Source organism: Euleptes europaea, chromosome 6 (genome assembly GCF_029931775.1).
Source record: "Euleptes europaea isolate rEulEur1 chromosome 6, rEulEur1.hap1, whole genome shotgun sequence".
NCBI classification, from domain to species: domain Eukaryota; kingdom Metazoa; phylum Chordata; class Lepidosauria; order Squamata; family Sphaerodactylidae; genus Euleptes; species Euleptes europaea.
The window spans coordinates 54149832-54175017 of record NC_079317.1 but is presented as its reverse complement, the minus strand read 5'-3'; the positions used below and the strand labels follow the sequence as shown (position 1 = coordinate 54175017).

Sequence of the window (25186 nt, the reverse complement as noted above, 5' to 3'; positions counted from 1 at the left end):
GGCTCCCCTGAGCACTGTTCCCCGATGTGGCACTGCTGCCACATTTCACGAAAGGGAGGCAAGGCCCTTGCCTGGTGGCCTCTATCTTGAAAAAGCTGCCAGCAGAGGAATGATTAAACTGCAAGCCTTGCTGAGGTGCAGGCCTCACAGCAGGAATGGAAGTAAATATGGCTCTTTGGGTTGATGGCAATTGCAAATGTGGCTCTTGGCAAGCCACACAGTAAGTACAACATGCATTCGAAGGGATTGCCAACTTCTGTCCCTCCACATAGCATGACACAGTGCTCCAGAAGACCCTCCACCCACCCTCAGAAGCGGCTTTTCTGTCGTGGCACAGAACAGGGCGGTGGGGGGGGGGTGTGGCAGGAAAAGCCCAGTGCACGTGTGGCTTTCAGTTTCACATAACTATAGATTTTTCATGTGAAATCCATTTGTTTGGAAATAGTCACTTTTGAAATGTGATAATTTTAATATCGGTTTTGAAAAGGAAATCTCTATCATTGCTTTTGTGTTTCAGGTGATCCACGGATGGCTCATCATTTCTTCTCTTTTTCTGCTTTTCTTTTTCTCATTCATTTACTTAGGGTAAGTTTAACCAGCAAAAGTATTTTATGACTGTCTCAATAAGTAATTGGATCGATCTGTCTTCACTGGGTTGCAAAACCTGCATCCCTTCAAAAGGGTAAAGCTCAAAATGTGTCAGGAATAAAGAACACACATTTTGTTTCTACTTCTTGGACCTTGGTTATAGATGTTTCTTCCCCTCATGTTGTCCCACAAGCCCATCATATTCTGCCAGCTATTTCCTACAATCCTATTGTAAGAGGTTTGGGTTTCCATTCTTTTGTGTGCAACTTATGGATAACCCATTCTCACAGTCTTTGTAGCCTTATCTGCAGAAAAGTGTACTTTCTTAGCAAGACAAGTCTGAGAGACTGTGGCAGAATTGCTACAGATACTTCCAGGGTTTGTGTGCTTATTTAGTAAAGGGATATTTAAATGTCTGAGCATATGATATATAGCTATAACAGAGAACCAGGAGCATGACTGTTTTGTTTATTGTTTTACATTGCTACATAAAAATATACAGTAGCATGGGTTTAATGGGCACTGCATTACAGGGAAATAAAGTCATAAGTATTCCGTGTATAAGTATTGCTTGAGAAAAGCAAGGCTATAAGAGTGTGATGCTTTGCAATGCTATATAGTCAGGAATCCAGTGCAAGACCTGTTCCTCTAATCACAGTTGCTGGCTTTGGCCCCTGTGCTGAAGGAGTAGCAGGTTTGGGCATATCAAAGAAGCTCTTCCACAGTGTGGCCAAAGAGAAGGTGGGGCACATAGGCTCTTTGCACGTCAACCTGATGCCTTCAGAGTTTGCCCAAGACTCTTTGCCCTGATTAAAAGCCATAAAGAAGTAGAAATTCTCCCTCTTTTAGGGGCAACCTGGGAAGAGCTGGGTGGTTCCAGTTTGCTTGCCTTGCCCAGGATGCTGCAACACCTGTTGCAGCAGAAGCCTCTGATTATGCCTGAACAATTAAAAGGGAGAAGAGGGTTGGACTGTAAATTGCTTCTGAATGGAAAACTTTTATTTGGGCAATTTCTTTCCAATTTGGATTCTTTGTTTAGTCTAAAGTTATGTAGAACTGTTATGCATTCAAGATTTAATTGCCCCTTTTCAATGGTTTTGTTGGGCCATCTGCTAAGGATCCCTTTTTCAGACTGGCTATGTCCCTGCCCTCTTCAGGCAGTGGATTCCTTGGTAAATATCATTTTGCCATTCCCTTATGTGTCATGCCATGTTTCAATAAATGGTCCACATTTTCTCAAGCAACTTTAGAGCAAAAGATTCAGTTCATCTTAGAGGACTCTGACCCTAAGAGTACTTTGTTGCTTGTTTTTTAGAGGCTGCAGAGAAGAGTCGAAGGGAGGTGTTTTTAGATATTGATCTTTTATGGTTTTATTGTTCAGGATCTCGGTCTAAGAACCGGTTGAAGAAAGAAAATAAAGCTTTGGGCAATTGTTATCTGCAAAGAATCTTTGTGCAAAAAGTGAAAACTTGCAGTGCCATGCTAAACACAGCTATGCCCGTTTAAGCCCATTGAAGTCAATGCTTAGTGCGTTACTGTTGCAGGTTGAATCGTTTAAATGTCCTATCCCTCTACAAATTCTGCTTTAAAAGAACCTTTGAAAGATTTGTAGGAATCCCCCAAGCCCTCTATGCTGATACCCTTGTAAAAAAAAAAATCTACTTTTTCATTGGTAGTTCATTTATTATAATTATGTGTTTCACACTAATACCTAATTTTATATGCCTTGTCTCTTGTGACTGAAGCAGTTCCACCCCATCAAACTGTTTTTCTAAGTAGTCAGAGAAGTTCTTCAAAGGCAAGGTTTATATAAATGGTCTATTATGGAGGAGAACTGACACTGGCATATTTGTACTTGTCTTACCGTTATATATTGCAAGCAGGGGACCTGCAAAGACTTACAGGTTTTTTTTCTATTTTCCCCTCTCCCACAATGTCCTCTTTCCTTTCCCTGGCAGCCACCATAACTTCTCCCCTATTTCTGCTTTCTTCTGTCCTTCCTATCCATCAGCTCTGCTCCCCTGTCTTCAGCTTTCCCTTCTTCCCTCCTCCTAGTAGCCCCTAATGTGGGAAAACGATGGCTTAGTTGTGTGGTGCAAGCTGGTAGGCCAGTCCCAGTTGCTCAGAGAGTAACCTGCAAGGACTCATAGGGGTCACCTCATTTCCCTCTGTATCTCCTTCCCCACACTATTTCCTTCCTTCTCTCCTTCCAACTTACCAACCAACCTAGTTTTTTTATCTATCTCCCATCTTCAGCTATATTTATTACTTTGTTTATATCCCACCTTCTCCACAGTGGGATCCCAAAGCAGCTTACATCATTCTCCTCTGCTCCATTCTATCCTCACAACAACCCTGTGAGGTAAGTTAGGCCGAGAGAGAGAAAACAACTGGTCCAAGGTCACCCAGTGAGCTTCCACAGTAGAGTGACAATTCATACCTGTGTTTCCCAGACTCTAATCTAAAACTCTAACCACTACACCACACTGGCTTTCATGGGATGACTGCTGTTGAACACTAGCAAGAAGCCAGGCCTGGGTGAGTCAAGCTAGTGGCCGGTGGCTTCTACCAGGCTTGGCCCCAGTAAGCCCTCCCTCAGTGGTCAAAAAAATTCTGTAAAGGGCCCTGTCCCCTCCCCCTGCCTTTTACTGACAGGAAGCAAGACTTGAAGGCTGTAAGGTTGCCCAGCAATGGCTACTATGGCATTTGTTTCTTAAAGCTAAAGGTGCAGCTTCTATTATTGGGGGGATTAAACCCCCCCAATGTATTATTTTTAAGATTTCTGATTTTTTCTGCAAACCTGGGGCATTTTTCAGGTTTGTAGAAACATCTGTCTTTTCTGTCCACAGCTGCAGTCTCTAGATTTAAGTATCCACAGATTTGGCTATGCTGAGGTTCAGTTTTATTGATGTCCTGGTTATATTTCCAGTTATGGAGATAAATAAGGGGCAAAAGGGCAACATAGGAATGTACGACAGAACTTTATTAGTAAATCAAAACATAAGATGTAGTAGAGCTTGAACTATTTATTCCTTCAAAACTGACCTTTTTCTCTGTAAGTTGGAATATAGTGTAAAGACAAAGTGTTAATTTTGAGATTGGCACAAAAAAGCAAAATTAATTAACTTGTTTGATTATTTATGCCATTTTGTTTCTTTGTTCTGATGCAGTAGTAATCTTTCAATCTTTTCTGTGTCTCCTAGGGAGGTTTTTAAGACCTACAATGTTGCCATGGACTACATTACCCTCGCTCTCATGATCTGGAACTTTGGTGTGGTAGGAATGATCTGCATTCACTGGAAAGGCCCCCTCCGGCTCCAGCAAGCCTATCTCATTATGATAAGTGCTCTAATGGCTCTGGTCTTCATCAAATACCTCCCTGAATGGACTGCCTGGCTCATCTTGGCAGTAATTTCAGTGTACGGTAAGATCTTGAAGCCAAAAATTGTACTTCATACAATGGTGGCTGCATATTCTACTTTTCCATTATGTTTGTTCAGATCCCAGGAAATTAAAATCAAGAACAGGATTTTTTTTACTTGTGTGGATTTGGAATTTGAGATGTCATATTGTAAGTCTGAGTATGTTTTTTTTAATAATGCCTCTGTAGATCTTTCCATGATAAGATCAGAGTGATTTATCTTCACAGCATTGCTACAACAAAGATGGTGAGGGGTCTGGAGACCATCCTATGAGGAAAGGTTGAAGGAGCTGGGTATGTTTAGCCTGAATAAGAGAAGACTGAGAGGGGATATAATAACCATCTTCAAGTACTTGAAGGGCTGTCATATAGAGGAGGGTGCCGAGTTGTTTTCTGTTGCCCCAGAAGGTCAGGCCAGAACCAATGGGTTGAAATTAAATCAAAAAAGTTTCCAACAGTTAGAGCGGTTCCTCAGTGGAACAGGCTTCCTCGGGAGGTAGTAAGCTCTCCTTACCTGGAGGTTTTTAAGCAGAGGCTAGATGGCCATCTGTCAGCAATGCTGATTCTATGACCTTAGGCAGTTCATGAGAGGGAGGGAATCTTGGCCATCTTCTGGGCATGGAGTAGGGGTCACTAGGGGTGTGGGGGGGAGGTAGTTGTGAAATTCCTGCATTGTGCAGGGGGTTGGACCGGATGACCCTGGTGGTCCCTTCCAATTCTATGATTCTACTTCTATGTCTCTTATTTCTTTAAGGGGGATTTACCTGCTGAAGTAGATGCTATAGGAAGAATATTTCATTCCCTATATCTTACCTTCAAAGAAAACTGGGAAAAAACAAATATAACTTGTTTTTGTTGTGGGTCTCTTGGGAGCTACTGCAGTCCATAAGTGTTCCTTAAAAAGCATCATCTGGCCACAGTGATCCATGCTCTGATCGCATCCAAGTTAGATTACATTCTACATGGGGTTGATGTTTGAAATGCTTCAGAAACTTCAGTTGGTTCAAAATGCAACAGCCAGACTACTGTCAGGGGTTGGTTACAGTGATTGAATGGCCCCTGCGCTGAAAGATTTGCACTAGCCACCCATCTGTTCCCAGCACAATTCAAAGTATTGGTTCTTGCCTTTAAGTTACTGAACAGCTTGGGGCCAGGGTACCTGAAGGTCCATCTCCTCCTATAATATCTAGCCTGCCAGTTAAGATCTGCCCTTCAAGACCTGCACTTTGTGCCCCCTGCCTTCAGAAGTGAGGGGGTGGAGACTAGAGCCGGGGCATTTTCTGTTGTGGCACCTTGCCTTTGGAACACCCTCCCTCTTGAGGCTCAGCTTCCTTTCTCCTTTAAAGTTGAGTTCAGTATGACATGTGATTGCTGAACAGCATTTAGTCAGGCATATTATGTTATTGGGATAGGCTGGTGGAATCCTGATCCTCTACCTTGCATACAGTTTGAACATCTGTGACGAGCTTTTGAATCACAGTCATTAATTTTAACTGCAGTGACTATACAATATGAAAACACATTATATCAGTACAGCTGATTCTCAACAAGAGGTTGGGACCATGAACAAACAAGACAGATAATTCTACAAACCTGAAAAATCCCCAGGTTTGTAGAAAAATCTGATATCTTAAAAAATACATTGGTGGGGATAAAAACTTCCAAAATAATAGAAGTAGTACTGTGGGTTTAAGAAACAAAGCCCTCAGTTACCATAGCTAGGCAGCTACAACAGCCTTCAAGCCATGGTTTCTGTCAGTAAAAGGGGGGTCTTTTCAAGGACTTTTTTGGCTTTTGTGGGAGGACTCATCGGGGCCATGTCCATCAGCAATCACTGGGCAACTTCATACTACCTGACTTGCCTAACCCAAGCCTGGCTGCTTATTACTGCTCAACAGCAGCAACCACACAAAAGTTGGTGTAGTGGTTAGAGTTTCAGACTAGGATCTGGGAGACAAAAGTCTGAATCACCACTGCTGTGCAAGCTCACTGGGTGACCTTAGACCAGTTACATAGTCTTAGCCTGACCTACTGAATAGGGTTGTTGTGAGGATAAAATAGAGCGGAGGAGAATGATGAAAGCTGCTTTGAGTCCCTACTGGAGAGAAAGGAATGGTGTATATGAAGTAAATAAACTAAGATGGAGGGCAGATAAAAGGTGGATTGGCTGGTGGGTGGGGAAGGAGGAAAAGAAGTAGGAAAATGTTGATATGGGGAAGTGCCAGGAGGAGAGAAAGAGGAAATAATGTGGGTAACGGGGATAAGTGAGGTGCCCCTTACAGGTCCTTGCAGTTCCCACTGCAACAACTGGTCCTGGCCTGGCAGCTGGCACCACACAGCATTTTCCTGCATTAGAGGCTGCCAGGAGAAGGGAAGGAGAGAAAGCTGAATAAAGGAGGGCCCATAAAGGTAGGTTGGCTGGTGGGTAGGAAGGAGAGAAGGAAGCAGGAAAAAGAGGAGGCTATCAGGGCTTTCTGGGAAGGGAAACAGTAAATAGGGAGGTATAAATGAGATGCCCTCTGGGGAAGTCCTTGCAGCTGATAGGGGTCTACTGCGGCTGCCGCTTCCCAGTTGTTGTTTCTTCCCAATTTCTTGCCACTCATGCTGGTGGCTGCAAAGTGGGTACACAGGTGGTGGGAGGGCTGACAAGCAAATTGGTGGAGAAAGATGCATGAGCAGGGGATGGGAGAGGGGCATATGGGTGGGGGGACAGGAACTCTGTCTGGGACTCCCAAAACCTGGAACAGGCCCTTGTTAAATGGAGGAGTGATTTATTTGCTAGATCTGCTGTTGTGAATAGATCTTGCCTTACACATTATGTCAGCAAGGATGCCCAAACATTCTGGTATCAGTAGAACTTCATGAAGGATAATTGACAGTGGTTACTGCATCTTTCAGAAGCTCACCTTTATCTCCACAGTCATAAGAGCCACAGCCATGTGAGGCAATGCTAAACATTTTGGTGCATACAGAAGCCACTGCGACTCTTTTTTGTGGAATGGGAAAAGCATGATAGCATGATTTGCCCATACATGCTTGGGGAATATGTTAAAAGTATCCCAGTACAGACCTGAAGTACTGTGGCAAACTGCCTTCCACAGATTCTTTAAATTGCTTACCTAGCCAATTAAGAAACTGAGGAATTTGGAGTGAACCATTTTATTATGAGTGCTAGGTTTTGTAATTTGATGGGTTTATTACTATCAAGCGGTGCTTGATTCAATCCACTTTTCAATAGTATTTATTGTTTTGTGCATCCAGAACAGCAAACCTAAAACTTGTAGCTATGTTGGCTCAAAATGGCATATAAGAGCTTTAAACTGGCTCAAGATGCTGCATAGATGGTATATAACTCCTAGTGACATTCAAAATATGAATAGTAAATCTTCGGGACTTTGTTGGAAATGTCATAAAATCAGAGGCACCTTTTACCACTGCTGGTGGACTTACGAAGTTGTTCAGAAATTTTGGGGGAAAATTCAAATGAACCTCGAAGGCATCTTGGGACAGAGCATAAAATATGATCCCAAACTCTTCCTTCTGAATAAATCTCCAGATACCATGAATAAAGATCAACAGATTATATCAAAATATCTTGTAACGGCGGCAAGAGTTGTCCTGGCTTCACTTTGGAAAACAGATAAGATTCCCAAATTATAAACATGGATAGATAAATCCTTGGAATACATTACGATGGCACAACTAACAGAATACATGAACGATAACACACGGGAATATAATCAAGAGAGATGGAAATTCTTTTATGAATATATTAAAACTATTTGATAAAAGGATCAATTAATTCAATATGGAATATGGTATTATACTTAAAAGAGGGGTAGATGCACTTAAATGTCGACAAAATGATATTTAATTAATATTACTTTGCTTTTCCCTATTTTTCCCTTCTGTATATCCAACTCACAATGAAAAAAATAAAAAAGTATTTTTAAAAAAAGAAAAAGAAACCATATTATCATACTGCCAAAAAAACAAATAAATGGCTTCTAGATCAAATCAAGCCTGAACTGTCTCTAGAAGCTAACATTACTAAACTGAGGCTGTCGTACTTTGTTCACATTATGAGAAGACAAGAGTCACTGGAGAAAACAATAATGCTAGGAAAAGTTGAAGGTAGGAGGAAAAGAGGAAGACCCAACATGAGTTGGATTGACTCTATAAAGGAAGTCGCGGCCCTCAGTTTGCAAGACCTGAGCAAGGCTGTTAACAATAGGATGTTTTGGAAGATATTGATTCATAGGGTCACCGTGAGTCAGAAGTGACTTGATGGCACTTAAGACACACACACACATTGTCAAAGTTTGGGTTTTTAATCTTTCTCTTAACCACATCACGATATCTGTTTTCCAGATCTGATTGCTGTCTTGAGTCCTAAAGGGCCGCTTCGTATGCTGGTTGAAACAGCTCAAGAAAGAAATGAAACGTTATTCCCAGCACTCATTTACTCGTGTAAGTATACAGAGATTTGTAATCTGATGCCTGTTTTTAAACTGAAAGAAAATGTTACTAAATCCGTTGATTTTCTATTGAAGTGCATGAAGCTAGTTGAGCAGCTGTGGGTCATGTTTTAATTTTCTTGGGCCTCAGGTCTTTGTTTATTGTTGGCTCAAAACTTTGAACTATGTTCTGTATAAGATGTCCCAAGATAAAAAGAACATTTTGTGCTTTTAAGACTGTTTCATGTAATGTTAAGTGAAAAATGTAAGGACAGAAACGGTGAGTAGTTTTGGTTTGGTTAAAACAATAGATTAATTACAACAACACATCTCTTTTGGTTGGATCCAAACTCTTTTAAATGCAGAGTAAAGCTTATGGACCTGACCTGGATAGCTCCAGGCTAGCCTGATCTTGTCAGATCTCAGAAGCTAAGTAGGGTTGGCTCTGGCAAGCATTTGGATGGGCAACCTCCAAAGAATGCCAGGGTCATGACGCGGAGGACCCCTTAACGTTAGGTTCAGTCTTTTGATTGTGTAGATAGTAGTTGTGTTATGAACACACCTTGGTTTGTTTATGGTGAAAACGAGCCTGGAAGTCTTCTGGCTCATGTGCTCCCTTCTCCTTCCTCTTTCCCTTGCACATAGAACTAAGGTTTTCTGTTTCCAAAGAAATGGCAGTTTGTTATGATGCCAGAATTCAGGTGCTTTAACAAATAGTTGCTTGTTTCTTTCCTACAAATCAGCATTCAAGAAACCAACTATAGTTTGTTAAATTGGAGCCTTATAAACAGCAAGTCCTTTCAAACCAGTAAGTTTTCAACGTCCGCTTCGAGAACTTCCTGCCTCACTGTCATAGCAAAGTGGAGTTTGTTCATAATGTCTGAATCCAGCCTGTGTTGTAGTACAATAAGCTTTGCAACAAATACTACAATCCTACTATTATGTAATCAGTATGTGGCAGAAAAATAGTATGAATTTTACTTTTAACAATGCAGTAGTTAATCAGGGTGTGATCTTCTCCCTCAGCAACAATGATATGGCTGGTGAACATGGCTGAGGAAGACCCTGAAGCTCAAAAGAGAGCTCCCAAAAGATCCACTTATGATAAACAAGGTATGGATTCACCATATGTTTTTTTTCTCCCAGCTGGCTTTGCAAGGATTATGTGAGTGTCTTCCAGGTTATTTGTTTTATATATATATATATATATTTTTAAAGATTTCTGATTTTTCTGCAAACCTGGGGCTTTTCTCAGGTTTGTAAAAAGATCTGTTTTGTTTGTCCATGGCCTTAGCCACACAAGGGACCCTTTTGAGAATCAGATATATTAACAAGCGGGGGACCCATAAGAAACTTGTGGGGAAATCCCCTCATTGGTCCCTGCATTGTCCTCTGGCTTCTGACAACCCCAGCCACCTTTCTCTGCTTTCCTCTCATTGCCACCTCCTCCCATCTTTTTTCCATCCACACAGTACTGTTCTCCCACCTCAACCCGCAGCACTGGTCCCCACCTCTTCTAGAGCACCCTGTTTCCTCAGTCTGCCTGCCTGCCTCCTCCTCCCCCAGCCCTACCTACTTGTCACCCACTTGCCTGCCTCCAGCATTGTCATCTCAGCTGCCGATTTTTAAATCATCCCTGTTTCAAAGTGGATTTTTTTTCAAAATCTTCCCTTCCTAAAGTGAGAAGATTACTGTTTCATCCAAGAGCACTTTCAAGTTCACTCAGCTAGCCTTAACTAGCATTATTGTCACATGATTGCTCTTCTTATATCAGAATGTTAGAAACAAATTAATAATCTTCTATTTGTAAAAAGCACTTTGCTAATCAGGTATTGGGATCAAATGCACCCTAATTTATTTGGAATTGTTTAATAAGATGTAATTGACTACAGTATATGTAAAAATTATGTCAGTTCAACTGGGTTGATGGCTTATAGGACAGAATGTCACCTACAGCGATGTTATCTGGGTTTTAATGGGCCCCAGTGTTAATTCATATAGGTTCTCACTGGCCCTGGGATTGTTGCTAATGTCCCTTTCCCCCCAAATCAGTGTCTACTGGAGAAACAAATTAAAAAGTTTGCAACATTTACCTTGAAAGCTGCATCAGTAGCTGTTTTACCATACAGTAGCTAAAGTAGCTATTGTATAGTAAAATACAGTTTTACCAAGTTGGAGTCATTTACTTGCATCCTTGAATGTGCAGTGCTTCAGATATATTGCTGAGTTAAGTTACGAAAATCCTGCTTTTGCAAGGTTTAGGGCCAGTTCTAACTCTAATGATGCCTTTAGAATGCTAGTGTAAGCTGTCTAGTTGTACTATGTTGCCTTAAGCTGACTTAAAGCCATGGTGTTGCTTCTCACATAAAGTTTCACCTTTTGTCATATGTGATATTTATTTTGCTGAAGGACAAGCTCACTTGTATGATTTTTTTAAGTGCATCTTAAAAGGTGTTAGGATAATTTTCAGGTGCACATGGAGTACTAGAATGGAGTTATTTGTTTTTCTTGTCATTAAATCATGTATTGCTGGCATAATTATTACATGATAGATCTTATGTCAGAATGTTAAGAACCATTTATTTTTATTTTTCAATCACAGGAAATCAGACCCAAAGTGGAACTACAGAGGCTGATGATGGAGGATTCAGTCAAGAATGGGAGCAACAAAGAGATAACAGGATAGGGCCTCTGGATTCAACCCCTGAAACACGATCAGCTGTTCAGGATCTCCCCAGTCATTCTCAAACAAGTGAAGATCCAGAGGAGAGTAAGTAGGATTTCCAGTTAAACATGTATTAACTTACCAGGCAACAGGTAGTCCAATCCCAAAGGGGAGCCAGATATGTGGGTGGCTGGGAGCAGCACAGCCGCACTTCCTCCTCCGAGCCTTCCTGGCCACCATGGAGGCAAAAAAAGCATTTTGTTCAAATAAAAGTGGAGGTAATGGGGGAAAATCTCCCATTGCCTCCAGTGGGGCTGTGCCACTGGAAAAGGTGGTGCAGCCCCACTGCCTCTCAAGGGGGCGTTCCTGGGGCGAAAGGGCTGTGGAGGCTGCCTAAAGGCAGCTCCACCCCCAGGAATGCCCCCCCACACACACACACACACTCCTACGCAGGCTTTCCCTTTTGGAAAGCCCTGCCAGTATGGCCACGCTAGCGGCAGCGGCAGGTGGTGCTTAGACGTCACCATGTTTGCCCCCGCACTGGCTCCTAAGGAGCTTTTGCTCCCTCTTTAGGAATGGGCTCTTCGTCTGTGTGGAGGGCTTGTTGTGCTTGTCTGGCATGCTGGGGACCATTGCAAAAGAAGCAGCTGTTACTGTGCCTATAGACTTCCTCAGGAAAAGGAAGAGAGATACGTTCTAATTTCTTAAACTCTGAAGCTGAAGAATGATGTGTTCATATATGGAGGAGCCACTAAAATCCATTTGATTGGCACTATTTAAATGGGATTGTAAACCTTTGCAGTTGGGAGATGGGATATAATACATACCTTGTGTGAGGAACTGCATTTAATGGCCCCTGAAATGGTCACTTTGGGTGCTGCTGCCCACAGGGGTGAGAGTATTCTCATGTGGCTGGAGGTGCATGTTTGCTGGCTCCTGAATATCATCCCCTATATGGTCTAAAACTATGAGGGGATGTTGACAGCACTCCTAGCTGCTGTCTTCTCCTACTTTCCTTCTGGGAACCTTGAATTGCAGAGATGGGGTAGTTCTCAGCTAGCGATGGTTGGAATTTTATGTCTTCACTTTCCCCACTCCGCATGAAGCCTACTGGGTGACGTTGGGCTAGTCACGGTTCTCTCCGAACTCTCTCAGCCCCACCTACCTCACAAGGTGTCTGTTGTGAGGAGGGGAAGGTGATTGTAAGCCACTTTGAGACTGACTCCTTAAAGATAGAGAAAAAGTGGGGTATAAAAACAAACTCTTCTTCTTCCTGTTACATTCTCTCTCTGGTGTGAGGCAGCCACCAGCATTTCTCTGTTGGCAGCCTTCTACATGAATGTTTTTCCTTCTGTCTGCCACATTGCTCATGAGTGTGGACCACGATCCAGCATTGCCCACCATATCACTACTTCTGCTGGGCTTTTCCCCCACCTGAAGCTGGCTTACCACCTTCATACTATGTTGGGGCTCTGGAGTCCAGACATCTTGTCATTGTGCTTCAGATACTTTTCAGATGTCCTTCTCAGTGGCAGAGGGTGAAACGTAGATTCTTCAGCCATTGCTACGCCAAGGTTAGGAGGGAATAATAGTATTTGTAGGTTCTAGTTTGTATACTCTATGCATTCCCAAATGGTAATACTGGATCTGCACAGTCCAAGAAGACATGTACACTCCTGGAAACCTCTTAATCAACATGAACTTGGGAAACCATGCCATTGTAATCACAGGCTTCATGCAGGAAATCACATGTTTCATGCAGGTTTTCTTGCTGGAAAGAGTGCTTTAGAGTTACCCAGGAACTGTTATCAGTGCAGACTTACAATATTACATGCTAAGTTACTCTGAGAAGGCAGGCCGTAGCAAACCACCTCTGAACGTCTCTTGCCTTGAAAACCCCAGGGGGTTGCCATAAGTCAGCTGTCACTTGCCAGCAACAACAACAAAAATTACTCCGATACACCAGATCAATAGCAGCATGGTGTCCAAAATGTCATTTACTAGTGGATTTGTAGGCAGACACAGAAGAGAAGCTTGTGCACATTACCATACTTTTGGGACACAAATCCACCACAGTAGTTAGGGGACATGAGATGCACATTTAGAAGAAGGAGGTAGACTGCATATTACATTCTATAATATATGTAGGCAAGAACCGTACAACTCATTCTGCATGCTCAACGGGACTTGGTTTCGTTTCCTGAGCAGCAGTCCTCCCATATAGCAAACTGCTGTTAAAATAAAGGCTACTTTCAAAAACAGTTTGTGGTATGGCATATGGATCTGCTGTGGAGAGGAGGGGGGACCAAAAGTCCCACTGCAAACGCCAGAGCTGTACACTGACTTACACACTGCCCAGCTGAAAGGTGCACAGAATAAAGGATCGTTTCCCCATGATGTGGCGGGCAGTATTTGTACGCAGTAAGCTTGTCGTTCCCACAGATATGTATGCAGGTAAGGCACATAGAGAAACACCTGGATATTTGACAAGGACAGAGCTCTTGCAAAGAGGCAGTGTTGGGCTGCAGGTGTCATCTCCCATCTGACAACTGGGGTGCTTGAGGATGAGAACTGGTGAATAGCGACTTCTGGGTTTGGGGATGAGGTATGTTTGATTATATCCCACCTTTCTGCCCTTACAAGGGCCACCAAGGTGGCTAACAGTTTAACAAGATACATGATAAAATTACATTATAAAACCATTATAATAAAAACACACAAAACATACATCATTAAAACAACTTTTAAAAGAGCTAAAATACAAAGTTAAAGTACATACAAAACCTAAAAACAATGGTTAGGAAGGAGGTCAGAACCATCACTGTAACTTAGAGGACTGATAAATCAATAAGGTGATGCTTGGATCTTTCTTTTAATTGAATAGTACGCTTCTAAAAATATCTGCCGAGCCAATAGTTGTGCAAACGAATCTGACATTTTCTACAGTAAAACCACAAACATAACTTTAATCATGAAGATGTACTATAATTGGATAAGTGTGCCTTTTAAAAAATTATTATTATTTTCAAGGAGGCAGTTTTGTGCGCTGGCAAACCATCATTTTAAGTAGAAACTGCAAACCCCAAGGAAATTACTTGCTTTGTGAGCAGGAAAACAGAAGCGTATCATTTATCCAAAAACTGTAATCAAATAAGACATGTTTAAAGTGGCCTCTATATCATTCTGTTAGACTCCAGGATTCACGAGGCAAAAAGAGACGAGGTATTAGAGATGTGCATTTCAAGAAAATGCAGTAATTTTCAGATTCGGATTTCAGGAAAGGTTTCCATATTAGTATTCCAGACTATTCAGGCTCCCAGTACTGTTTGGGGATTCATATTTTTAATGTCAATTTTGTTCCAGGTCTGTCATTCCCTATGAGGGGTCTCTTTCCTGGGGAGGGGGGATCTAAAGTGGCTGCTTTCCAAGCAAATGACACCAAAATTGCAAGGAACCTTGTCCTGCCTTTGCACTAAAGACCCCCCCACCAAAGTTTTAAATGAAGTGATCCAAGTGATCCAATTTTGTGGGCCCCTGAACACAGTGCCCCCAGCCTGCCTACTTGTCTCCATTGTTTACTGTGGGGGGGGGGGGATTCCATTATTTCTTCAGGACAAGGAAGCCAAAAACCAAACACACAAGACCAGCCGCCCGTCAAAAGCCTCCAAATGCAAACATAGTCAAAAAGTCCAACAGAAGCAACGTCAAACCAGAGAATCCCAGTAGAATATGGGCCAATATGTCATGCCCAACAGAACAATATCAAACCAGACAATCCAAGCCAAACATACCTTCCAAGCCAGCACCAATGCAGCCAGCCAAACCTGGCAAGACACAGACACACACTCATGTCATTTGCCCAGGGAAGGCTTCAAAGCAGAAGGGAAAGGATTTGGGACACCTGAGTTCTCCTCTGTGCAGTCTGGGCCATCACTGGCTTGCAAGCGAAGCCACAGGAGCTGCAGCTGCCTTTCATCACTGGTACACCTGTTCCCTTCCACCTCTGTAAAGAAGAAACACACACATGAGCTTCATGTTAGGTCCTTTTGTGGGTTCTGTTTGTTTTAATTGAAATGCACATCTACTTTCCCAACACCTTTTCCCAATGACATTAGTGGGGTGGTTTCTTTATGACAGTATCATGAACAACATTTTTTACACCATATTTATTTACTTTCTGCATGGAATTGTGCCTCCTGCTGTGCTTCTCAGCAACAAGGGTTCAGTTAAGGTTTGTGTTTGTTTTAGAACTTGGAATGTGGGTTTCATATAGTGCCAGTCAAATTGGATAACCTCCCTGCTATTTCTTTCTACTTCTCAGTTTTAAGTTTTTAAAAGAGTGTTTTTTCTCTGACTCCCCAGCACAGACTGAAAGGATGCTAGCACAAGCATGTGCTTACTTCACTCACTCTCAAAGTCTAGGGCTGGGTAGCTGAAGAGTGGCAAGTTGATATTCAGGAAGACCAATTGCTCAACCCTCCAGGAGAGCAGATGCGAGCAATGCAAGCTAACAATGTTGCCTGACTTGGGGGAAAACACTCATAACTGCTTGCTCATCGGAGGGCACGATAGGGGCCTCTGAGCTGCAAGAAAGAGGTCTGGCTAGATTGTCTCTTCCCTGGCCCAGTAGTTCAGCAGATCGATGGTGCTCCACTCGTAGGGCTCAGATAGGTAGTCCCTCACCATTGCGTCTGCCGAAGCCCGGCTCAGGCTCCTCATGTTCCCACTGGTGCCGGCTGCCTCCCAATGGTCTCCATCACCCTGGCCATCCTGGAAGAGGCCATGGGGGGATCCTGCCCAGAAGGGGAGACAGTGGGGGAGCAGTAGCCTCTGCCCCTGAAGAAGCACTTCCTGGTAGTGCTGCTTCAAATGCTTCCTGAGCCCGGTCATCAAGATATGTCCCAAGTCTTTCCTTCGACAGATCCTAGCCCTACACAGCTTTCACTGAGTGAAACAGGGTACCGCCATCCTCTGGAAGTGTTTCCAAACTGGAGAAACAGAGACATGTATGCAGACTAGCAGCTGTTGTCACCATTGGAGCCCACTCCTCTGAGAATAGACACCGTGTGTCTGGGAGAGGGGGACAGAAGGAAATGCCCACGGAAGAAGGGGTTGAGATGGCAGCACATCCTTCCTGTTGTGCCACCTTCAGCCTCTCCTCCTCCCTCTCCTTGGAAGGCCTGCTGGGCTCTAGAGGAACTGGCAAAGGGGTGACCAGTCTCTCCTCCAGTTCCTCCAGCATCCTCTGATTCCCTGGGCTTAACTCAGGAGCCCAAAGACTTTCATCCCCCAGGTTCAGCCCAACAGTCAGCTCAGGCTGCTTCTCCTGCTCCTGCGGAGTTAACAGCAGCCTGAGCAGCAGACCCTTGCCCAGGGCCGCACCTGCCTCAGGCACCTCTGTAGGTGATGCTGCAGCCGCAGCCTCAATAAAGAGGGCCTTTGCGAGGCCTCTTCATTGCACCACCTCACCCGGGGAGTGGAGACCTTTTGGTTTTTAGTGACTAGTTAACGTAAACTAGTTGAAATCCAAGGCCTACAATTTTTTTTAGGTTTATTCAATCAAACTTGTTTGCTGGGCAAGAGCCTATTACATTATAAAAAAGTGTCAAATGCTTGTAAGCTGCCAAAAAGATAGAAGCTTTAAAATGTCTCATTGACTCTGGGCTTAAACAGTAAATAATAATTAAACCTGTTACTGCATGTGGTGCTTTTAATGACAGGTTTGAATGACAGCTGTAACTTTGTCTCTTTGCTTAGAGGTTCTGTTTTTCCTTTGCAGGGGGAGTGAAGCTTGGCTTAGGAGACTTCATTTTCTACAGTGTTCTTGTTGGCAAAGCCTCAGCAACTGCCAGTGGAGACTGGAACACAACTTTAGCTTGCTTTGTAGCCATTTTAATTGTGAGTATGGTGTTAGGTAGTGATGATCATTTTCTACTCCATTCCTTATTATCAAAGTGATTACAAGCATATCAAAGGATTCAGACTACTGTTTGAAGAGGTGGGATTTTTTAATCCACCTTGGCGAAGTGGGATAGTTCCATTCTATTGATGCAGTTTCAGTCACATTTCTTAGGATTCAACTAAGAATTTCATGTATGTGCACACCAAGTTTCATGGCTTTATCCTTAGGCCAATACCTTCAGGGAAAAGTATTGGACATGTCTGCAGGATATTTATTGTTTATCTGTTCCATAACCTCCTCCTTTGGAGGTTTTTAAGCAGAGGCTAGATGACCATCTGGCAGCAAGGCTGATTCTGTTAACTTAGGTAGATAATGAGAGGGATGGCAGGAAGGGATGAGTCAGTGCTCAGCTCTCGTGGCCCTTTCTTACATGCCCAGGGAAATGCCAGTCGCCACTTTGGGGTCAGGAAGGAATTTTCCTCAGGACCAGATTGGCCAGGGATCCTGGAGGTTTTTTTGCCTTCCTCTGGGCATAGAGCAGGGGTCACTGGGGGAGTGTGGGAGGGAGGTAGTTGTAAATTTCCCGTGTTGTTCAGGGGGTTGGATTAGATGACCCTGAGGTCCCTTCCAACTCTGTTTCTAAGGTCCTTTGGTATGCATATTGCCGCACACGTGCCTCCAATCCAGTATCTCCTTCTGACTTTGGTAGATCAATGCTTCAGATAAGGATGTTCAGGAATATACTATTCCTAAAGTTCATTAATTCTGGAAAGCACATGTCCATAGCCCAGGTTCAGGGGAGGCAAGGTTAAAGGAAATTAGGGGAAGGACATTGCAATAAGTAAGAATCAGCAGAAAACAAAGTTATTTAATTTGATAGCAATGAATTTAGTAACAGTAAGGGATGGGAGGGAGTACAGAAATCTTGCCCTCTTTTCCTTTAATTGGTCAGTACTTGCTAGGGATAGGGTGACAATAATGAAACGTGATGTTACATTATTTCATGTCAGTCATGTGTCAGATGACAAATTTGTCAGCCAAATAAGCCTTTATGCAGATTGGCTTGAACACTCACAAGCCCAAGTGCCAGTGCCGTGTGGGTGTGGGTGTGTGTATACACACACAATTATATATATTGTGAAGGAGTTAGTTTACATCAGGTGAAAGTCCCAGTGCAAAGTGTCTTGCTACTGTGAGAGGAGACGTTGTTACTTGCTTGGTGCAAAAGGGACTTCCTTATTCACCACACTCAGGCCTTGTTGGTTAGTTGTAAAAAGAAAATAATAGGGTTTTGTGGCATTTTAAAGAATAACAAATTTATTGCTGCATAGGACTTTGTGAGTCAGAGCTGACTTCACCAGATGCATGAATTATTACGTTCAGTTGGTATTAATAGCTAAAGTTAGGGACTTGAGAAGATTAGGTTACTACATAAAGAATTGTTTCTCTATACGGGGTTATTTACGCTATTCCGATTCATCTTGATTTGTGAATTCAACTGTTGGAAGTGGCCCACAACTCTCTGAATGGATCATTTACTCTCTTTTTTCCCATTTGTGCTCTGCAATGTAACATCATATACCTTGTCCTGGGAAACTGGACCTTCGGGTCTCTCTTTGAAATAATTCCCCCAGCCCCACCCTCTTCCTGCTGTTGGTAGGCTTGATATGAATGTAACTCTTCATGCATCTGATGAAGTGGACTCTGGCTCTCACAAATACTTATGCCATGGTAAATTTGTTTAGACGTTGAAGTGCCACTTTGAAGTGCCATAACCCGCTCTCCTCCTGGTCATAATCGGGCTGAAAGCAGCTAACAGTCACTGAGCAAGTCAGTATTATACATAAAACTTCAATAAAACATAACAGCTTAAACCACTAAAATTCATAATGAGCCATAAAAACTGTTAAATCGATCGGTGTATATTTCTAACACACTGTGCTGTATTGAGTAGGGGAAAAGAGCAGCAGTTCAGCCCCACCAAAATCGATGGAATAAAATAATCAGCAAATCAGAGAAGGGTGGGCAGAGATGGTACATATGTTGGTACATATGATGGTACATATGTTGCAGCCCTCAACCATCGGCCAGGTGGAACATTTCTGTCTTACAGGCCCTGCGGAACTGCATTAGGTCCCTCAGGGCCCAGATCTCATTTGACAGAGAGTTCCACCTGGCCCTAGTTGAGCACAGTCGGACAGTCTTCAGGCCAGGGAGTACCAGTAGGTTGTTACTCACAGAGCGTAATGCTCTCTTGGGGGCATACCAGGAGAGGGGGTCCCATAGATATGCTGGTCCCAGACCGTGTAAGGCTTTAAAGGTCAAACCCAGCACCTTGAACTTGACATGATATTCCAAACTGTCTCCATCAGACTAACTTGGATACCACTCTGAAATTCATAAAAAGAAGGCTCTCTCCTGGCTTGTGCCGAATGATAGGCTATCCTGTGGTGAATATAGTGGGTTTTCCTGCCTATTGCAGGGTCCCAACAGTATTCCAGCCAGCTCCACACTTTCGTTTCTTTAGCTTAGTGATCCCCATTGTGAGCCCAGGCCCCATGACACATTGTGATAGATTTCTGGCACCTACTTGCTGCTTAAATTTTGGGAATAAACTCCAAAGAGTGTTGAACAGAACACAACAGGGAATTTCAACTCCATTCCCTGCCAGCTAACTGGCAAGCAAAGCACTGAACTTACCCCGGACAAGTATATCAGAGGCAGTCCATATTTGCAGACTTACATTTCTTGACTTGGCAGCCTCTAGATTCAGCATCTGTTCTCCATACCAAAGAGTTGATCTTGGAGCAGGAGGGGCTGCATAAAAGCCCCATCACCTTTGCACCTGCAGTGAACACCTATTCGGAAGTAGCTGTTGCAGTCATAGGAGTATACTTGGCCTGGAATTTCCCAACATTTTGGGAAACAGGAGGCCACCCCCTCCATGACAGCCATTTTGTGATTAACTAATCACAACCTCATGGCAGCCATTTGGTAGTGGCTCCATTTTTCAAAATTCCAAAAAGTGCTTGCAAGGCTGAACAAGATTGGAGGTTCTTGCTTTTCCATCCGAGAGTATGCTCTGCTCTTTACACACACACACAGCACTAGAGCCAAGGAAAGTTCCATAGAGAAATCCATCTACCAGCAATGTCCAGTGGCAGTTTATCCACATTGGATTTTTCCTTTAGTAATTACTCATTGGTATAAGGTGTGTGAAAAATTCACTGGGGGAATTCTCTTATTACTGGAGATCGTCTGGGGCAAGTAGTCTTTCATGAAACCAGGCAAGCATAGCCTATATAGTATTCTGTGGGTTGAAGTTCCACTGTCTAATTTACATATGTTCTCTTTTTTCCCCCAGGGCTTGTGCCTTACTCTCTTGCTGCTTGCCATTTTTAAAAAGGCCTTACCAGCTCTTCCAATCTCCATAACCTTTGGGCTCGTTTTCTATTTTGCCACAGATAACTTGGTGCAACCCTTTATGGACCAGCTAGCGTTCCATCAGTTTTATATCTAGCCCACTTTAAGTTGAAATCCGTGGACATTTGTATTAACTGTAGCAAATATGGAAGAGAAGAATTATTTCTACCTGCTTCTTAAAATAGCTGCCATACTGGGCTCCACTGGATTCTTCACTGTAAAACTGGTCTCAGCGAATGTGGTATGGGACATTTAAGTCTTCAGCATTCTGAGCTATAAATCTTTGTAAGAACCGTATGTACTAAAGATGCCTATGCTTCCACCAGCAAGATAACTACTCAGCGCACACGTTTCACCCCACCCCTCCAGAGTACTGAGAATTGCTCTACAAAGGACAAGTAAATCAAACTTAAGCTGTCTGAACCACCTGAGGAGTTGGCCTGGCTTTAGCTGAGATCAGTGCTTTCATCCTGATCCTGTTGTGGGGTTACCTAGAGGGCAGCGCTTGAACTGTGGTGAGAAGATTTTGCCTCACTTAAAAAAAGAAAAAATCATGCAGGTTATTCTCTGTGCTTGTGTGGTTACATCTTAGATTTTAAGTTTCACTCTGCAAGTTTGTAGCCTTCTTCAGCACAGAACACATAGTCTCTATTTTTGCTGCCATATGGATGCTTGGATTCAGTTTGAGACAGGTTAGTTATATGATCAGAATTAGGATCCTTGATTCCAAAATATTTTAAATTCTTACCGTATATGTATAACCTGTTCTAGATTTCTTTCACCCTTCTCCCCCACTCCATGTGCCCCATACATTGAACACTCAGTGTTATATTTCATCACAGTAAACTGCATACTTTATTTGCATGTTGAGTGGTAAGACAAGAAATACTTTAAAAAGCTACAGAAGAGCAGTTGGACCACAAATACAAAAAAACGTGTTTCTGGTTGTTTTAACCAAGTGACGAATATGTGGATTTCACCTTATCCTCTTTTGTTCTGAAACTTATAATTGTGTAGTGTTTCTTGAGATCATTGTATTAAATGGAATATGTTGTATTGAGGAAACAAAGGTAATAAGAGAAAAATTAATATTGTCTGAAGAGCCTGTGCTTGTACAATTGCCAGAAGAAGTGAAGACATACTTTATCCTGGACACTTTTTTTTTACCTTTTATGTTTTTTCCTTTCCCCCCCCCTTTTGTCTAAAAATATGACAGCTAGAAATGATGGTATAACAAGGAGGATCAGTCTCCATCCCTCAATACCACCTACATTAAATGGCTGTCTCTCAAAGAATTTTTATCTTAAGACCTAGGGCTGATTCTCACATTGTATTAAAACATTTATGGCTACTACACTGGGACTGCCTTGCCATAATCTTTGGCACATTCACATCAATAACACTACATTTGAGTTGGTCATCCATGTGGATTTTTCAGGCAAGAACTGTGAACAGAATACTAGGTTTGTGTCTGGTCCTGCTCATAGGAGCATTCCATTAAAAAATCATGAGGATAACCAATTCTGAAGTAACTTTCCCCCCTACTTTGGGAATCATTCCAGACATACTACCATGGATAAGTATGTTATGTCACACAAAACCCTAAAACCTTACATGCATTCTTGTAAAACTATGTTTTGTGTTAAGTAAGGACTGTGTTGTGTATCTTTGAGTGACTCACCTTGAGTGCTGTTGAACACAAGCTGCACTATGCCTGCCATCCAGAGATTAGAGGATTTTCAGGAGAAAAAAAATGTACTTGCCCACCTAACCTTAGGGCACTAAATGGCTGGCAGTTGATTACTGAATTCAATTATTCAATTTGGATAAGGATTAATAAAATGAAAAACATATTGCCTCTGTCTGACATAAGCCAGAACTAGCTGTGTAAATAATAGTCATTGTTCATGAGGAATAGGGTTTGAAATTATCTCTGGACTGTCATGAGTTAAACTGTTGATACTTTGTTCGTATTGTTCCTTCATTTGCATCTGTGCTCATCTTTGACAGAGAGTGAAACTTTTAAATGTGAAATACTCAATAGAAAAAGATTTGCCAAAAACTGGTAGCTGGTAGTGTGCACCCCTGAGTCAAGACTCAGCAGAGTTGTTAGTATGGAGGGAGTGTGTGTGTATGTGAAGCGTTACTCTGAAGAAATTGACTTCAGTACAGGCTCTTAGAAAAGTTTTAGATTTGACACAGGTATTAGTCTTCCACTGCCAAGAATTGGTTGAACCAAGCTTCATAATCCTATATCTGTAAAAGTAGACCTGTGTCTAGGTTGTACCAATTCAGGCTGCAGCAGAGGGTCTGTGTGATGAAATGTATTTTAAAAGAGAGAGAGAAGAAAATCTCTGCCCACAAAAACATGTCAGGAAAAAAAACTAGGCAAGACCTAGTCTCCCTAACATCTAGTTTTCTTGGTAGAGGGAATAATTTGTATGAAAAAGTGTTCAGACATCTAAGCACCCTTCTGCAGTCTAACATAGGGTACAGCCTTGACAGAGGTTTATACTTCAATTAAAGCTAAGTTGAGTTGCTGTCACACAAGGTTATAGTGGAGATTTATGTAGAGCCATAATTGCTCGGTTATGTGCCTATGCTTTATTCAGCCCTTCAAGTAAGGAGACTGAAAATGGAAAGTTACTTTCATCCAATACATTGAATGTTGTGACTATATTATTGGGTCTTCAAGGTATACCCAGAAAGCAGAAGGAACAGAACCATTTCTGTTATATATGATGATAGAAGATCAATTGCATTCCAATACCAGATACTTAGTTAAAGGCAGCACTAACACTAGTGAACTCAATTATAAGATGACTAAAGTGCTTGTGAGTGCATTAAGCTTCTGTGCCCTTTGAAAATGTGGTGTGCCTGTAATGTGTTTTATGGACAAATGCACATTTCCTAGTTCAGTAAGCCTATCAGATTTGACTGAAGGATTGCCTAACATTGTAGATGCTCTTCAAGGCTATATTGATAGCTTCCCTAACCTTCAAATCTGAATAGTTTAAGAGACTGTTCTCTAACAGAATTCCAGCAAGCCAAAGCATTGAATATTACAGGAGTGCTTTAGAATTGTGAACACTGGTTTTTCATTTCCTTTTTTGTATATTGGGATTTATACCAGACAGATATCTGAAGTGGCAGAATTACCTGTCGTCAACTGTATAGTAAAAATTGAGAATGAGACATATCTAAATTCTAGTGCCACTTAACAGCACAAGCTACTGACCTGGTACAGTCCATTGTAATCCTGATTACCAACCTTTCTGAGAGCAGTAGTGAGCTGAAAATAGTTGAAGCTTCTTCAAATACAGGGCATTGAAGTCTGCAAGTATTTGGTTTACAAGATCCAAAGTCTACAGTTTGCAAAGAAAGATGGTATAAAATACAATCCTACTTAGATGTTGCACCTGAAATTTCATCCCTGTATATTATAATTGTTTTGTTATTGATTCAGCGAGAGAAACAAATATTGGAGTACAGTAGAGGGTAATAACAGGATGGATGAAGCAAATATATCTTCTATGTTTATTGGCAACTTATTTTGGCAGCTACATGTAAAGACCATTATTGAGAAATCTACAGTACTTTATTTGTACAGTAGCATGATCTAGTTTCACAATTTTGGCCTGCCAATGGGAATACTGGAATATGGACTAGAATTGGATTATTTTACACTCTAGTATATGTGTTTTTACAGACATTGGCTTGTACATTATCTGAACCGAATGTGAATAAGCCTTTTAAAACACCTTTCCAATTATTATATAATTTTGATAGGTTATTGCAATTTTCCCTGTATCAAATTATTTAAAAAAATAAAGAATGCATGGATCTTATGATTATCTCTCATTATTTGTACTTTACAAATATAGAATTCTGAGGCTGATGTGGGCGTGAAGGGTGTTTGTGCTCATATCTGGATATAAAATCCTCAACTCTTAAATTAATATGGGGTCACCTCCAAGATAACTGAGGGAATATTTTTTTTAATCCAAGTAGCTCAAGCAAGTGAACCATAGTGCTTGTTGTAGCTGGAATAAGCTCACATCATTTATTCTTGATAAAAAAAAAATCTTTCCCACCCCTAAACATTGATATATTCAACACAACACAAAATTAAACCCTAAACTCCCCTGATAAAAATTACTTGGCTGATCAACTAAATGTGATATGTAAAATGCCACAGTGCCAGGTTAAAATGTGGTAATACCATCCATATCCAATTTGGCTTTAAAATCAATATAGTTGTCAGGAATCTTTTAGTGAATCCATTACAAAATTCCACTTGATGTCCAATTTGAGATTCAAAATCATTATTTCACAGTTATGTACATTAGTTTGTTCTAATCTAAATAATTTTAGGTTTAGACTGCTTCCATATGGAGAGGATTATCTGGGTTGCTTTCATCACTGCAGCAAATACAGAGTTTGTGCGCATTGGTGATGGAGCTTTCTCAAGTGGATGTTCTGTGCACTTTCTTGCCATTTCCCCTTTCTTTAAAGAAAATCAGTAATTATTATAGCACTGTAACAATTGCAGAGCAGTTTTTCAAAAGTCCTGTGGCATGTAAAAAAAATAGGGAATAGGGATGGAAATTTAGATATGGTGGAGCTGACTGCGATCTACTTTCAACATTTGGGGGTTGGAAGAGAAAAATAATATAATCCAGCAACTCCATGATTTGCATTCAATTCTGCTAGGGATCACAAATAACATT

General features: G+C 41.9%; 1 protein-coding gene across 2 annotated transcripts in view; it reads left to right on the top strand.

Moving 5' to 3' along the window:
• Nucleotides 1-20900, top strand: part of PSEN1 (presenilin 1) — a 39228-nt gene extending 18328 nt beyond the window's left edge. For both annotated transcript variants that reach the window (XM_056850982.1, XM_056850981.1), the window contains 7 exons: nucleotides 518-585; nucleotides 3792-4012; nucleotides 8381-8479; nucleotides 9493-9579; nucleotides 11069-11236; nucleotides 16911-17029; nucleotides 20398-20900. In XM_056850982.1, the coding sequence (XP_056706960.1) occupies nucleotides 518-585; nucleotides 3792-4012; nucleotides 8381-8479; nucleotides 9493-9579; nucleotides 11069-11236; nucleotides 16911-17029; nucleotides 20398-20553 (918 nt within the window). In that variant the 3' untranslated portion in view covers nucleotides 20554-20900. The remainder of the gene's footprint in view (nucleotides 1-517; nucleotides 586-3791; nucleotides 4013-8380; nucleotides 8480-9492; nucleotides 9580-11068; nucleotides 11237-16910; nucleotides 17030-20397) is intronic.
• The last annotated feature ends 4286 nt before the right edge of the window (nucleotides 20901-25186 follow it).